At 39.7% G+C, this 16318-nt stretch overlaps 1 protein-coding gene across 1 annotated transcript in view; it reads right to left on the minus strand.

Moving 5' to 3' along the window:
• Nucleotides 1-8297: 8297 nt before the first annotated feature.
• cdh8 (cadherin 8) overlaps nt 8298-16318 on the minus strand; it is a gene marked incomplete at both ends in the record, with an annotated part of 94340 nt that continues 86319 nt past the window's right edge. The window contains 4 exons of the mRNA XM_083969279.1: nt 8298-8791; nt 8950-9201; nt 12881-12998; nt 13735-13856. Of these exons, the coding sequence (XP_083825405.1) occupies nt 8298-8791; nt 8950-9201; nt 12881-12998; nt 13735-13856 (986 nt within the window). The remainder of the gene's footprint in view (nt 8792-8949; nt 9202-12880; nt 12999-13734; nt 13857-16318) is intronic.

A 16318-nucleotide genomic window follows, 5' to 3' on the forward strand; every position in this document is an offset into this window, starting at 1 on the left:
GCACCGCTCCAAATATGGAGAGTAGAATCCAACATGGCGCGGTTCAAACCCCCGTAGTAGCGGCACAACACAGACTCCCCCAAACCAATGGGTGACGTCACGGGTGCTACGTCCATTCTTTTTACAGTCTATGATGTCAATACATAAGTATTGATCAGTTTCTTTTATCCATGACAGCTCCTCAACCGTAGCTTTATGTTTATTAGCATGCAAACAAAAGTCCTCTGACTTTACAGAAAACTGTTGTCTTCGTAACTGAATAGGGTTTATTGCCATTAGTGGATGGTAGTGGGTTAGCGTTAGCATTAGCAGTTGTTACCTGTCTTGCCAAAAGCATTGGCCACTGTGACAATTACAAGACAAGATGTTGTAACACTCCCTTGTATGTGTTCAGGGCAGATTGGAGGCTACAGTGAGTCGCTACTGTTAAGTGATATAATAGGCTGTGGCTTCCTGGTTAGTGAGCTGCCTTAAGAAGAAGAGATGGTGTTGCTTTCCTCCATTGGAGATAGGTCTTGGTAGATAATAATGGCTTATGCAATGTTTTTTTCTAGACTGTAACAACTATTGCAGCAATAGCACATTTACATGTAGCTAACAAAATAGTTTCCCTAAGCCTTACACAAACATGAATATTCATCTTTAATGTATAAATTATTGTTACCATGATGACAGAGGTTTTATAGGCCTAAAAGACACCTATGGGTTGTATAGGATTTTTTTACTGTTATAATTACCATTCACCAGAGGTTTCTTCATGGTGTAATGCAAAAAGCAAAACACAATTGCATCACCTCCTATCTTGATATAGCAAACTTGCCAGCATACAGTATGGTACAGTACAGTCCACCTCCAGCAGATACTGAGCAACATTCATTGGCATTCGTTCAGATGCTCTTGCTAGCCGTCTGTCTGCTGCACTGTGCTGGGCAAGTAGCATACAGGTTTTTTTTTTTCTCTCAAAGCTGCCTGCAGCGGCTGAGAAGCATGCTGTGAGAGCAGTGAGAGTGAACCCAAATGGAAAAGTTGGGGGCTGAAATCCAAAAGTTTGAGCTGAAAGTAGAAGGGGGGTGGCACAGAAGACATACAGTATTATTGCCTATTTATAAAGCTTTGGACAGTTTTGTTACGGATGAAAAGGTTGAAAATATAATCACAACAAAAAGGCTCATCTAGTCATGGTGTTTATTCTAAAAAGAAAATGAAAATGGAGACCCATGATGCCATGATGTTGCTGTGAAGTAACCAGCTGTAATAACTTCCAACAGAGTAGGTGTCAAGCAAAGATAATCCATGCGCAATCCCATGCATCTGCTCATGAGACTGGCACTGTAGTCCAACAGGGTGGAGCTTCCTTCATCCCATGAGCAGCTGTGCAGGGAATGGCCGGCTCAGGAACTGATTTAGGTTCCAGCTGTTATTTGGCTGAATCGGAGACAGCGGTGCACCATAGAAACGGCAGGATGGTTATGGTGCAATTCTGCTGGCTGCGCTATGTACCAGCAGAGGTGTTAATTAATGCTAATTGCAAGAGGGGGTCAATTATACACTCCATGGTGCATGAATAGGACCACCATGTTAGCAAGCAATGAATCAAAACAACAGCTATCTTCTACTTCCCTTAAACCACGACACAAAAACATACAGGTGTTAAATTACAGGCGTAATAAGATTGATTTTCTGTTCCCTTCAGCGCAAAATGTTCATAATGTTTCTCCAGGGGAAGAACAGAGTTGTAATACAAAACCAATAATTTAACAATTACTTGGATTGTGCACAGATTTCTGGCTTTCAAAACTGGTTTGGAACAATAACTTTACACCCACTACAACGCCAAGACAATGAAGTTCTTACTGGCCTCCACCCACCTGCAGTCCCACCTGCTCAGCAGCTGAGGATGCTGGAACAAACAAAGATTCAGCATGCAGATAAAATGTCTTTTTATTGTCTTTATAAAAAGTTTCTTATCTACATTATATGTCTGTAATATTATATTTCAAAAATGTGACTTCATGGTCGTTGTAATTCCATGTCACCACAGAGAACAGGCCATGAGTGAAAGGATAAAAGTTTAGCTGAGTGAGAGTTTGCAGAATAAGCTCTGGCCACATAGACTTTCATGTCAACGAATGTTTGAAAACTGCTAGCAGAATGAATTAGACCAGCAGCTGGGACCATATGGTGTTTACGTGGTTTGGCGGTTCAGTGACCAATGGTGAAAACACAAGATTGGTTGGACCATTAGAGTGATTATTTTTCAGTACAGAACATTTAATGGGCCCCAAAATTCACTGTCCACTCGGGAAACAAACTTTGAGACTCTGTTGCCTTTAATCTCTCATGACTTTCATTATCTTTTGTTTAGACAGGTCCACTTATGACTAGATATAGCTGCACCTGATCACACTGTTTACTTTGATTTTCTTTTGTAGTCGTTTTATGGAATATTTCTCGCGGTAACCTCCGAAGATCAAAGTGGACTAAATTAGACATGTAAACATTGTTTGATGGAACTTAATTAAAAAGTTACACTTAAGGTTATTCTTCCTGAATATGTTCAATCATAATGAGGGAATAATTTCATATCATAAAGAAATGGGTTTGTTTGTGAATTCTGCTGGGACTTTGTTATTGAGAGGAAAGGTAAGAGAACTATTTGTCTAAGAGAAATTTCACAGGGCTTCTTTTTTAATAACACATACGTTTGTAGAGGCTAATGAACTAGTTTTAATTAGTACAAAATCTCTCTGTGCAGCGCTTTGAATTACAATCAGATATATACTGTATATTTATTCATAGTCATTTCCAAAACCTAGAACAACAGAGATAAGTTGTAACCTTCACGTTGGTGCAAGCAGAAGACTAAGGCGGGATTTTCCAAAGAATGTCCATATGACCCCATTAGGCCTTAAATGGACAGTTATAATGAATCAAAAATGTGTATATTGTCCTGCTCACTTGTGGTGTCATACGAGTTTGAATTTTATTTTCTGAATATTTAAAAAATCCTGTATTGTTTGATTGTTTGTTGGACTGATTTGAAACTTGAAAAAACAGTGTTAAAATGAGAAAAACACAAAAGAGGATGATGTTGATTCAGATTATTTAGCGTCTTCTACTAAAGTCATGAGTTTGGACACATCATGCTTAAAAGCTCTTTGCAATATGTTTTATTTTATCATATTTTTGTCTGTACATGGTACACATGACCACATTCGCTTGTAAAACCTCTCACCTGTCAGTTACTTATGTAATAACTTTTTTTTTTTTTAATTACACTGATTTATAACTGCTGTTTTATAAAATGCCAGTATCTTACTCTGTATTCCTCTTATTTTAGGAAATGTAATATTCACTTGCTTGATTACCATGCTGCTTTATATCCTGTCTGATGCTGAGCTATCTGCCTGCAGAACCCCTTCAGAAACACAGCAACCAAATGCTCATAACACAACTGAGGCACAACATACTTTTGGTGCCCTGATCAAATAATCAATTCCACAACTGTCACGTGTCCTTGATAAATCAGTGAACAGGAAGGTTATGGATTAATTGCCATATTGTTTATGGATGAGATTTGTTCTTTACTATATTTGCAAATGTAATTTTAAATACTTTCACAAATGTCACATTTTCCCCAAATAAATGTAAAAACTGGAAGTGTATATGAGATCGCTCTGGTTTTAAAATCTTTAATACTCGAGTTGATGCTGCTCTTACAAGGTGCATGTTGCTAAATAAGTTAGTGTTTAATCAAATTGCAAAAAAAAAAAAAATACTAATTGGTGCACAGTAAACCTGCGGCCATGTAGAATCCACCTAAAGGCAAAGTATAATTAATCTGCCGTGTGCAGTCTCCAGTGTATTCGTATTACACATGTATCTGGATCACTTCAAGAGCATATCAGAGTGCTTGAATCACTCATTTTTGCTCAAGGTTCCCTCAAGGGGTTAATCCAGCCATTACAACATGACAATGTTTAATATGAAATAAAGAAGAAGAAAAAAATATTGGGTGGGGCATGTCAATCAATCGAATCCAGAGGAGAAACCATTTTTCTTAATTTGTATGCACCAAGTTTATTTGTAATTGAGGGCATCTCTGCCAGGCAACAGTAATTACAGTTTCTTCACCACGCGAGCCAGAGCCACAGGCCTGCCTTATAAAATCTGGCACATATCAGCAGGGTACAACAAGTGCAAGGTTGTCACCTGAGGGACACTTCCATTACGTGACAAAAGTGAGAAGATAATTTGATTCACTGTTTAGTTAGGCAACCTCTGTCAGACCTGCAGCCGTACACAGCAGTTGGGGAGCATGAAGATTGACTACAAATGAGTCTGCTGACCTGCCGAGGTCACACATTCCAGAAAACAATTTGTTCTATCATTTACTGGAAGATATTGGTGGGTGAAATGTGTTCCATGGCTAGCTAATGGATCAGGTGCATAAAGATAGCAGCTTCTAGGTGCAACATCACTTCCAATCCCAGAGGGCAAATCTGAAATACCAATGCCATTCCAGCAAGTTTGGAAAAGGTAAATGTCTGTAATAGGTAATCAGACTGCAATTTTTCCTCTAACCATCAAACAGGGTTAAAGGAAGTAGGTATTTTCTAGCTTGCAAACACCAGCGGTGCTTGCGCTGGTGTTTGCCTCTGTTTATGTCATTCTTCTTTTCTACTGAAGTTAGCATGCCAAGTCTGTCTTTTCCCTTTGTGATGCAATCTGTGCAGTGTCCAGTCTGCCCTGAAGAAGAGCTGCTCTGAGAATGTAACAACATCCTGTGTTGCAAATGCAGCAGTAGTTGAAGTTTTAGTCAATACTACAGGGAAATAAACAACTGCTAACGCTAACACTGACTATATAGGAATAGTAAAAACGTAAACAGCTCCTTTAACAGTATCTACAGTATGTGTCTAATTTTGTTTTCATTCCACAAATACTATTACTGTCTTCAGTGTGTGTGTGTGTGTGTGTGTGTGTGTGTATACTACTCTAGATGTATGCATTGTAGAGTAGTAGTGTGATTTTAAGCCTTTGAGCTAACTTCTTAATAGTCAATAATTGATAGGATCAAAAACTTATTTGTAAAAAAAACAAACAAAAAAACATCAATATGAGCGACATTCAAACAAAAGTCTCATCTTTCAGGATTAACATGAAGATGAGACTATTTTCAAAGAGGTTTAAAAAAGGAAAAGAGTAATAAACAAGATGAAAGAAACAAGACAACAGGAAATTACATGACATCTAATCTTTGCTTAAAAGAACAAAAACAACAGTGGCACATGAGTTTTACTATAAAATAACATCACAATTTACATTGCTGTCTGTTTTATCTATTGCAATGTATTTACTTGTGCAAAGTCGGTTTCTCCCTGTGTACACAGTTTTTGGGAGATTTAAATATCAAATTAGGATTAAAACACAATGGTCTCCAAGCCATATCTCTCACTTTATGAGAGAACAGATAAGGCTGCATCAATCTAATAAGACTATATTATAGTGTGTGTTAAAAGATATTCCTTCTTGGCTGGTGACATACAAAGAGATGAGACTGTATCTATAGCGTGTGCTGATGCCATCTCTGATTCCCTCTGAAGTCATTTAAACAGTGTGATCGACTATAGCCTTCTGAAAGTTGAATTGTCACAACTTCATAATGTCATGTTCTTAATGTCAAACTGATAAAGCACATCCTTAAGACAGTATATTTTCTGGGCAAGCAAAACAGAAACTTTAGGGGATGAAATGTTGCCTTCAACATCAGAGACAATTCCAAGCCGAAGAAAAGCTGGTGGGAGGTTGTTGCTCTTTTGGGGTGCGGGTTTAGACTAAAGCTGTAATAATGTTGAGTCAAGTGGGATAAAAGTCCATTTCTTTTTCTCCTCTACCACATCACGAGAAACGGGAAACTGACTTTTATAGCATTCATGGAGTGCAGGGCCAGACTATGCTAGGTGACTAAGTGAGGAACAGTCTGAGAAATATAATGCTACAGGGCTGCTTTTGTCTTTATCACACTGTTTTATGACGCATAAGCCTGCCAGAAGCACTTTGAGAGATTCAGCACAGCCGTCCTGCTGCTGCGAGGATGGGTCCAGTTGTGCTTCCTGCTCTCAGGCTCTGTTGTTGGGTATTATTCTGTGATGTTTCAAAGCTTTTCAGGAGCTATATTTGAAAAGGTCATAAGAAAAAGGCCATCAGAAGAAATGTATTGCATTACATGATATATTTTTAGAGGGGGTACTCTTAGGGCAATTCACAGTAGTATTGTTTGTCCGAGAAGTTGGGACACTTGCCTGTGACAGAGCTTTAAAGCAAAAGCAGTCAAAATCAAAGCTGCAGCAGCTGACGTTGCCTTATGTTTTGTTCCTCGTCATTCTACCCATTTATGGCCAAAAATAGACAATACAGATGACATCACTACGGCATTATCCGGGTCATTTTTTTTTAACTGTCCCTCTAGAGCCACCAAGATTTTACACACGTGAGTGGCACTGCTTATTATGAGCAAACTGAACCTTTGGAAAATTTTGAGGTGGCGCTCAAACGTCACTGATGCTGTATTTGTGATTTTATTGTCGCATCTTGGCTGCATAAGAAAACCACACCCATTCAGCAATATTTATAAAAATATATTTCACAAAGTAGGAAACAATACAGGGTATCTTAGATTACAGTACAGGGAGTAAATAATTGAACATACACATTTATAAGCATTAAAGCACAGTAGAAAATATGATCTGCATGTAGGACTATTCCATATATATTGTTTAGTCTACCGAGAACTGCCATAATACTGTATCAGTACAAACTGAGTACGCACGCAGCTGTAGTGCCATTGAGATTCTCATTATGTGCAAGAGCTAACGTGCAGAGACAAAACCTACCACCTCATTGAAAGCTAATGACGTTAGCAGTAACTCTATGTACAGTACAAGTCTTTTTTATTGATATCATACAGTGTAAGCACAATATGCACATGGTCTGGATTTGTGTTTTCACTTTTCTTGGGCTAATGCAGTCTTTCCTAAATGAGATCAGATGTTTGGAGGGAGTCACGTACTACACGTAAGTATTAATTAGACTATTGTGCTCGGACGATCACTGGCTGTACCCCAGGAAATATTATGAGACATATTTTACACAGAATTAGCATGTGTCAGAAAAGGTCCCATTCCTGCATTCCCAATTAGTTAGATCATCTGTAGTGATTAGTGCTCTTGCTTTGCCTGCTTACATCTAATCTACGTCATCAACTGCAGTAAATTCATGATAAAGATTTGTCCGTAATGAAATAGTGTTAGAGTGTTTGAAAAAAACAGCTGGATGTGAAATAATCTAAACACGCTCACTTGAAATTGTCAGCACACAAAATAAATGATTTAAGAACAGATATACAAAAACTCATAGAACATTAATGAAGAATCAACACGTCTCTTGTCAAAAAACAGTAGATTACAATTGTATTTAATGTTGCTTCTGTAAAAAGAAGGCCTCAGAGTTTCTACATTTCTCTTTTTTGTCTTCACTTCAGTGTTTTATAGGCTAGTAACACTTGCGACCCACACCTGTAGCATGTAAATACAAAGAGTTGTATAAAGCAAGCCTTTCCAGGCTTTAGATAGTTTATAAATGTGGCCACCAGAGAACATATCAAATGATAACAAATTCACCTTAAAGCCAATACTGGTTTGTCTTTTTGCTTTTTTCAAATCATACATACATTCATCATTGTAATGTAGACCATATATTGCTTTTTCTTCGTCATTTTGTCTCAGATCACCGGTCAGCTGGCAGACATGAAACAAAGAGTCCTGCTGCAGCTTCTGTAGTCCAGCTTGCTGTCCATGGAGCATGGAGTATATGTGTGTCCGCTCAAGCTTCAGAGAACCCAACAACATCCTATTATTTCCTTTCATTGGGCAACTACCAGCAAACCCAGGGTTTTTTCTGCTACTGGCAGTCACAGCAAATGACTAACACCCAAAATACTGCTAGACACTCCACAACGGAATCTAAGTTACACTCCACAAGAATCATAGATCTCCTAATAAAGACATTGTTTGGCTCAACAATTACAATGCGCTTGACGTAGTGGATGACGACTGCTATACCTCACTCTAAGAAGAATACAAAAGGTGGCCTCTCTTGTTTATTAACTGTTTTTTTTTCTTTTTTTTAAACACCTGTTTTTAAAAGCCAGCAAACCCCCTAGCGTTTAACACACAAGTATGTGGACAGAAAAAAAAATCTGAAAGGTCTTTTTTTTTCCTCTAACAAACCAAAGGTCAGGTCTCGCGGTCGCTCTCGCCCACAGAGTAGAGCTCCCCAAGTCTTCTGAAGCGTGGGCCCCACTCTCTGAGATAGTCATAGTTCTGGTCCGAGTCTGATGACGCCGTCTCCAGTGAGCTGAGGGAGCCGGCAATGGATCCACGGCCCTCGTATCCATAGATCTGTATGGAGTCATACGGCGGAGCTGTGGGATCATTGTCTGCCTCGTGGAGACGCACGTTGATGAATTCGTCCACGTCCACGCCGTTGGGACCCGAGTGCTGGCCCGCCCTGGGCATGAACTGCAGGTCCGGCTTGATGTCCTTGCGTGGTAAGTAACCGTTGATGCCGTCTGGGTTCTGCAGCGTGGCGATGTCGAACGCCTCCGTGTCCTCCTCGCCTCCCCCTTCGTCATCGTAACGGATAATATTCTCTCTCACGTCCTCGTCATCCTTGATGATCAGGGGTTCATTCTTGTGTCTTCTCAAGGTGACAAATAGTACTACTATTACTGTCGGAAAGAAAGACAAAACATGGAGGAAAGAAAGAAAGACAGGAAGAAAGAAAGAAAGAAAGGTCTGGATCAGCTTTGATAAGTTGATTTTCAGTTACATTATTCATGTTTTTCCCCCTCATGGTTGTAATATTACAACAGTAAAAACACCTCACCTAACAGCAGTATGATGCAGGCCAGGATGGCGATGAGAGCCCCCATACTGAGGCCGATGGGTAAGACGTAGGCCTCCACGTTGCAGGACAGGACAGTGCCATCCGTGTTACAGCTGCACACTCGGATGGTCAGAGTGTTGGTGCTGCTCATCGGAGGGTTCCCATTGTCCGTCACAATGATTGGCAGGAAGTACATCTCCTGTTTTTGTCGTCTGAAGGTGTCATGCTTGGCTAGAACACTGATTGAATTGTCTGTCAGAGAGAGGTGAAGCCAGATATTATTATTTGTAATTGTTGGTGCGGATGTGTAAAAACGTTATTATTATTCATAGTGGTGACAGATTGAAGTTCTATTATTAAATTGTGTGAATATCAGTGCAGCATGAGGATAAACTAATTTCACATCAATCGTCACTATGGGCTTTTTTAACATTCTCACATTCCAACACCGTAGATGAGTTTCAGACACCTTCCCTTTTGGCTCGACAGTCCAATTTGGGAATTCTGAAGGAAGGCGAGCCCCAGTTTGCTGTGCCCTTTGAAAGCTGAAGAAATGAAGGGACTACGGCAGGCGACACTGGCTTAGAACATGGCACATGTCGACCCAGAAAGGTGCCAGCTGCTCTTTGATGACACTTCTGTGAAGCTGTCTGCTCATTAGCTGGCTCTCCTTACCCCTGCTCACATTATCAAACACTTGCATCCCCATAAGAATATACTCCTGCTGATCTTATGGAAAATGTACAAGATTTCTGATAGTCTAACCTTTGCCTCTCTGCTTGAGGGTGCACTGAGAAGAGGGGTGGGGGGGTGGGGTTGGGGTAGATCTGGTGGTGTAAAGAAACAGCCAAGTTGAAACATCTGCATTGACAGAGCAGACTTAATCAAAAGATGCAATGCTTCATGATAGAATTATTTGCTTTGCACAATCTGTAATTGATGTGAACATATGCTCAGATTTATTTCCTTACTACTGCTGCCACAAAGTGGTACGCTCTGCCTTGTGAGCACTGACATGTCCTATTTAATTTGGATCACTCTGCAGTGCGTAGCGAGTGTGCAACGATCTACTATGCCGTACTACAGCGTCAGGGCTTGTCCTGGTATACAGGTCAGTTTCTTTTTCTTGGCAATTTTTGATGGTAAAAATATAATCACAAATTGCCTGCCACTCAAATTGAAAACATCTTTGCAGATAGATAGATGGTTTTCTTTTATTTTTTTCTTTTTGTTTTGTTTTATACATTAGGGCACTTTAAGTGTTACATCTAATCTAATTAAAACCCTATGAACACTGAAACATTAATAACCACCATAAGAAAAGCAAAGGCTCATTTGAATATTTTTTTCTGCTATTAATAACTTAATATGTGGGAGGCTCTAAATGACAGTAGCGACAGCAGAAGTGACACTAACGGTAACTTCTGCTGTCAACTTTCTGAACTCTCTGAAGATTTTTTGAGCAGCTACACATGGTGCGTTCATGAATGTCAAACCAGCAGGACTTAAATGCTTTTTAATAACATAATATCAAAGGATAGAAAGAAGCAAAAGAGGTAATGTGGGAAGGTCTGATTTTGTCTAGACGGAAATAAATACTTCTTTTTTGAAGTGGTACAAAGGTGACACTTTGTACCACTTCTTTCTTACAGGAACAAGTGAGCATGATTGCTTATATTCTACTGATTATATGGATAATATGTTAATATCTGCAGCTTTATTGTCTGTTTAATGTGAAGCTGGAAGTGATTAACTATTCCACTATGTGTATGTGCTGACAAAATAAACACAAACATGAAATAATTGGTCTTATACAGTGTGTACGTATTTACCATAACACAGTGGTTCTCAACCTGTGAGCCGGGGCCTACTGGTGGGCTGCAGAGATATTGCAAACACTTCTCCTGTTTGTATTACATTATGATGATACAATTTTTATGTGGTTGAAATATTTGTAAGGCAGTCCATGAGTTGGAAAATGTTCTGAACCACTGTTGTGTCCAACCAGCTTGGAGTCCACGTGATATCTTAAAAGTCGAGTCAAAAATAATTAGCAGATTAGCTTTTAAAGTATCCTATTTGTCTTTTAAGCCTCTGATTGAGAGAATTGGGTGACAGTTTGATTGACAACCCTTTATTGTTTTGGGACACCAGTAAACGTTATCTTGTAGCTTAAAGGTTATGTGGATGCGTTACAGACTACAGACTACACTGTCTAAATTGACTGTTGCTATTTGCATTTGAGTTCTTGAACAGTTCAGTGCACTATAGCTGACCAGCTAGTTACCAAATAAATTAGATTAGCAAATTGCTATTGACTTATCATTGGTATGAATGACTGGTCCACTGTGTGCACAGTAAAATGGTACTATCATAAAATCAATACATCCAAAATAGGAATTTCTCCCTTACAGATGCTATGACAGGAAACCAACAATAAGTGCCAATGATGCTTGTGGCTAAAACATTGGCATAAGCAGAGAAAGTCAGTAGTAAGTCAGTAAACTGATCAGTTACAAAGCAATATCTTTTAGAAGTAACAGTAGTCACTAAAAGGTTCCAGTCATATGAAACCAAGGTAGACTGTGGCTGCAGTTCTCTTGCATGCATTAAGCAGAGTCAGGGTGTTGAGATGGTTGTGAGCTCAACTTTATATTTTGAGGAAGGAAGATTTTATTTATTTTATTTCATTATTTAAGCACCAAGTGTAAAATGAGCTTCTATCAACTGAAGTGTGTTTTGGGCCTCCTGGTTAGCATGTTGTCTCAGTAACTGAGGATTGTATAGGCCCTACAATGTTCTGCTGCAGGCTCGCCCCCCGAACGCAGCCTTGTCAGAGTGCTTGATATCTTGTATACAGCTGGTCAGAATCTCAGCCATTTTCCCCACTGTGGGCAACCCCTAACCTCTTCACTGTGCAATCCCTACAATTACACTCATCATCGCAAACAAAAGCAGCACACACAGGCTCACAGGAGCCTGACGCTCTTCATTGAAGTGTCTCCCACAGCTGCCGATTCAGCCACTGAAGTGTTTTGGGGGCATGTGGAATGATGGGCTTCTTTCCTCTGCACGGAATTAGCAATAGACAAGTGGTCGGTGCTGTATGTATTACATACTGTAGCGAGAGCTGAACCACAACCTATATTTATTTCGGTTACAGACAAGTGATGTAAAATGCTGCTGTTTTTGCTGTGCTGTGCAAATGAAACATTTGTATGTGTGCTTTTATTAGTTTTTTTATTTTTGCATTGCTTGTGATTATTACACTGGCATCTCATATCTTCCTGTCTGGTAAATATACCTGTTTAAAAAGTAAAAGGGTTTTTTATTTTTGTCAAAATGGATCGTCCATTTGATGACCTAATTTTTATGGACTCTTTCCTCCATCAGAGAGTGGCTGCAGTAAATTAGCCTGCAGGCTCTACGTTGAAACAGAAGGATAGTACCATATGAAGATTTTTTTTGCCCCGAGCCGAAAACATTACACAACGTCATCAGGAACACAGCCTGTTCAGAGTCGGGCATGGAGGGGATTGCAGCAGAAGAGGAATTGAATAAAGACAGGAGAAAGATGGCAAATAAACCAATCAAGAGTATTTAGCAAATAAATTTAGCACCATCTGCCACACTGCAACAGCTCCTGGGAAGTCATCCTACATTGAGCTGCAAGACTACCAGGAAAAGCCATTTGGATCCCATTCATTTAGTTTCCCTCAAAACGCACTGGGGAGTAAAAAGAAGCTGGTGTCCAGACAATTTCACATCTGCTAATTGTGAGCTACACTGATCCACCAGATTTCATCTCCAGAACGGCTAACATGCCGCGGGTTAGAGATTAGACTGGAAAGCCATTGGAGAAATCTACAGAACCTTCACTCATTCTGCCACAAGAAGAGTTGCTTTTCTCTGTGTTTTCTTTTTCTTTCACCTGGGTTGTTTTTGATGGTGAAATTGGGGTTGTTAAGCATCTCAGGGACCAGGCGGAAGTCAAAGTAGTGGCCCTGGATTGGATCGTCTTTGTCCGTTGCCTTGATGGTCTGGATCACCTGCGTTGAAAACAGAGAGATGATGAGATAATACCAAAAAAGGGCTCAAAGCCATTAGAGGAGGCGGCCTATTTATTACCCTGTTTTTTGCCACCCGAGATTTCCTCGTTGTAATACTGGCTGGATCACACCTGATGAAATATATGCTCTATTCATTCCTGGAGTTTGAGATTATAATCAATGAGGTCCTGTCTCGTCTGGCACACTTTCAGGCTCCTGGCTCTATCTGTTAATCTGTCATCATAGGTCTTATCGTGCTGTACGTCTTTATGATTGATTGGAAATTAGAATTCAGGCCCTGCAGGACAGCTTCCCCTTTTTCACTTCTCTTTTTTTCTCCCCTTTCAATAAAGCTCCCTATTGTACATACACAGGTCCCCTGAAAGAGGTCGATTGATGAGATGGAGAATGCTAAATACTCGTCCAGGATTTTTGGCTGGGGGAAGCATTGTGCCATCTGGAGCAGGACATGAAAGACAGTCTTGAATTATGATCCACTCTGATCAATCCTGACTGCTCTCATTTCCCCTTTGCTCCGCTGACACTGTGTCACGGGAGAACTGTTGCAGGGGGGGGGAAAAGGCTACACTCCCACCTCTAGTTTCCCAGTGAAATAAATAGGCTATAATTCACTGTGGCCAATCATTAGAGGGGAGGAAAGAAAGAGAAAGAAAGCAAGAGAGAAAAAGAAAATGATAGATTGCTTGTTTGATGAATGAGCCACCTCTTTCTTTACCTGTCCAGGTTTTCCATTTTCACACAAAAAGGTCTCGTATGAGTCGGCAAAGTAGGGGGCATTGTCGTTTATGTCCATTACCCTGATGGCCACAATCGCCCTCGATATCTGACTGTGGTTTCCTAATAGATAGATAGATAGATAGATAGATAGATAGATAGATAGATAGATAGATAGATAGATAGATAGATAGATAGATAGATAGATAGATAGATAGATAGATAGATAGATAGATAGATAGATAGATAGATAGATAGATAGATAGATAGATAGATAGATAGATAGATAGATGACAAAGTTGAAAAAGACAATGAGCAAAATGTGTGAAAACTGTGTGGAAAAAAAACAAGGTTACACATGAAATGCCAAATAAATTCTGTGACCTAGTTTTAATTTCCTTTATTTTCAATCTTTATTTCTCCCTTCATTTCCTGAGCTGATGGGAGGACAGATGATACGCCACATCAATCTACATTTCAGCTAGTATCAGTGATGCAAAACAGGATTCTAGGCAGCAGAAAAGAAAAAAAAAAACATCATTCAAAGTGCTTTTGAAAATCCCCTGTACACTGTAATGTTTAAAACATGAGGGTTAAAACATGCATATTAATGAGTCACTGGTAACTGAAGTCTAAAAAGACAATAAAAGGCAGTTTAATTAGATTAGATTTTGATTGGAATTATTCATCGCTGGTAATTGACAGTCCCTTTCGAGAGTCCACGCAAACTGTTGTATTTATTAATTTGTGGTGCAAATGCCAACTTTTAGAGCAATTATCTGTAAATGTGGCCCCAAGAAGGACGAGTCGATTTGGGCCTTTTTATTTTTCCTTTTTTTTAACTCATTCATTTATCTATTTAAAGCCACTCAGCCACTTTAGAAGAAGTCTGATGTTCTGTGAATGGCAATAAATGTGACGTCTCGTCATTTTAGATATAAACCTAAGATTCTCTGGGGAGTAAGGCCGTTACACAGTGAGGGCTCTTGAGGAGTTTTTCCTTTTCACAAAATACTGCAATATATTGATCTGGACTGTGTCAACTGCTCAGTATAGATCTTCTTTTTTAAGTCACATTGTGTTATTTTACCAAACGGTGTCAGTTAAACAACATGTATCTACAATCAACATTTTCTAATGTTACCATAAGCAGCAGGTTGTGCTGGACTCATAAACTGTATAAAGATAGATGCTGTTGAAGAGTGGAAGCTAGTAAATACTCATCCAGTTGTTGCCCAATGCAACAAGCCCTCAATTTTGCAGAACTTAAAACCTTGATCGAAGTGAAACAGGTGAGTCTTAAAACAATTCTACATTTGCTGTTGCTGACTAGTTGTCATGATTTTTGTTGCTGTTTTGTGTACCCGGCTGCAAACATATTTATTTCTGTTGTAAGTTTGGACATTTTAAAATGAGAGTCTATGGAGGTTGACTCACTGTTGGAGCCACATAAATATTGGTGTTTTATTTTTCTTTATTTCATCATCCTCTCCATTTAATAATAAAAATAACAACATAAAACAGTGGACAGGATGCCCCACATATTCAAGGTCTCCAGCGGACCAGTTGAAAAAGAGGTAAGCAGTGAGGAGAGAGGCAATTGACAGTCTGATAGACAACGTAAGATGGATTAGGGCAGAGGGAGAGCGGGAGACAGCGTCCCTCCTCCTTGCAAAAGTGACTTTCCCCCAGCAGCAGACAGGGAATAGAATCTGATTAGTCAGATGTCAACTGGTGCGAGGCGGCAGAACGTGTCTCCGTTTGGGTGGCAAATGGCATCGGGATAGAACTGGGAACACATCTATTCCTCTTCACGCCAGAGAAGACACCGCTATCCCCTCCCCGTCTGTGAAGAATAGCAAAACTGCCATATTTATTTTGGCAAATTCCTATTAGGTGTTCTCAGAGATGCCACTATCTCCAGCCACAGTTACTTTGCCAAGAGGCATGAAAACGCACTTTAAATGTATGGGTGCAAGACTTGACAAGGCAACCAGCTTATCAAATGAGACACTCTCAATTCCTCCAACAGGGCTGCTGCTACGGTGGTGGGATTTGTCTGTGCTGCACGGCCAAAACATTATGACAGTGTTTGAGCTTTCATTTATTCTGACAATTAATGTGCTTTTCCTTTGATTAAGGAAAGAAAGGGACAGATAGAGAATGAGACAGAGAGGGAGAAGAAGAGAGATAGAGCAGCAGAGGACAGGGGGGAAAAAAAAGTTACAAGCTGTGTAAATTTCTATTCCAATAGCCTTAAGGGCTACATTAAGCTTTATCACAACATACAGCCCCCCTGAAACAATCTGTATGCAAATAAAGCCTTACATATGGTCTGAGCTGTTTGTAGCTCTGCCGGCAAGATTTTCTACGTAGTCAGTGAGTTTTGCGGTTCGCAGATGTTCTTTAATCTGTAATGGATGCTGGCATTGGAGCAATCCACTCTGGAGCGTGACTTTAAAACTGTTTATTTGATACGTCTTAATGTTCTTGCATTCCCACAAATTGACTACTGAGCTGTTTAATTCAATCAAAACTCAGCAAATTAACTTATTTAATGCCTCTGTGGATTCAAATGCTAATTG

The sequence above is a fragment of the Trachurus trachurus genome (genome assembly GCF_905171665.1).
Source record: "Trachurus trachurus genome assembly, chromosome: 3".
Taxonomy (NCBI): domain Eukaryota; kingdom Metazoa; phylum Chordata; class Actinopteri; order Carangiformes; family Carangidae; genus Trachurus; species Trachurus trachurus.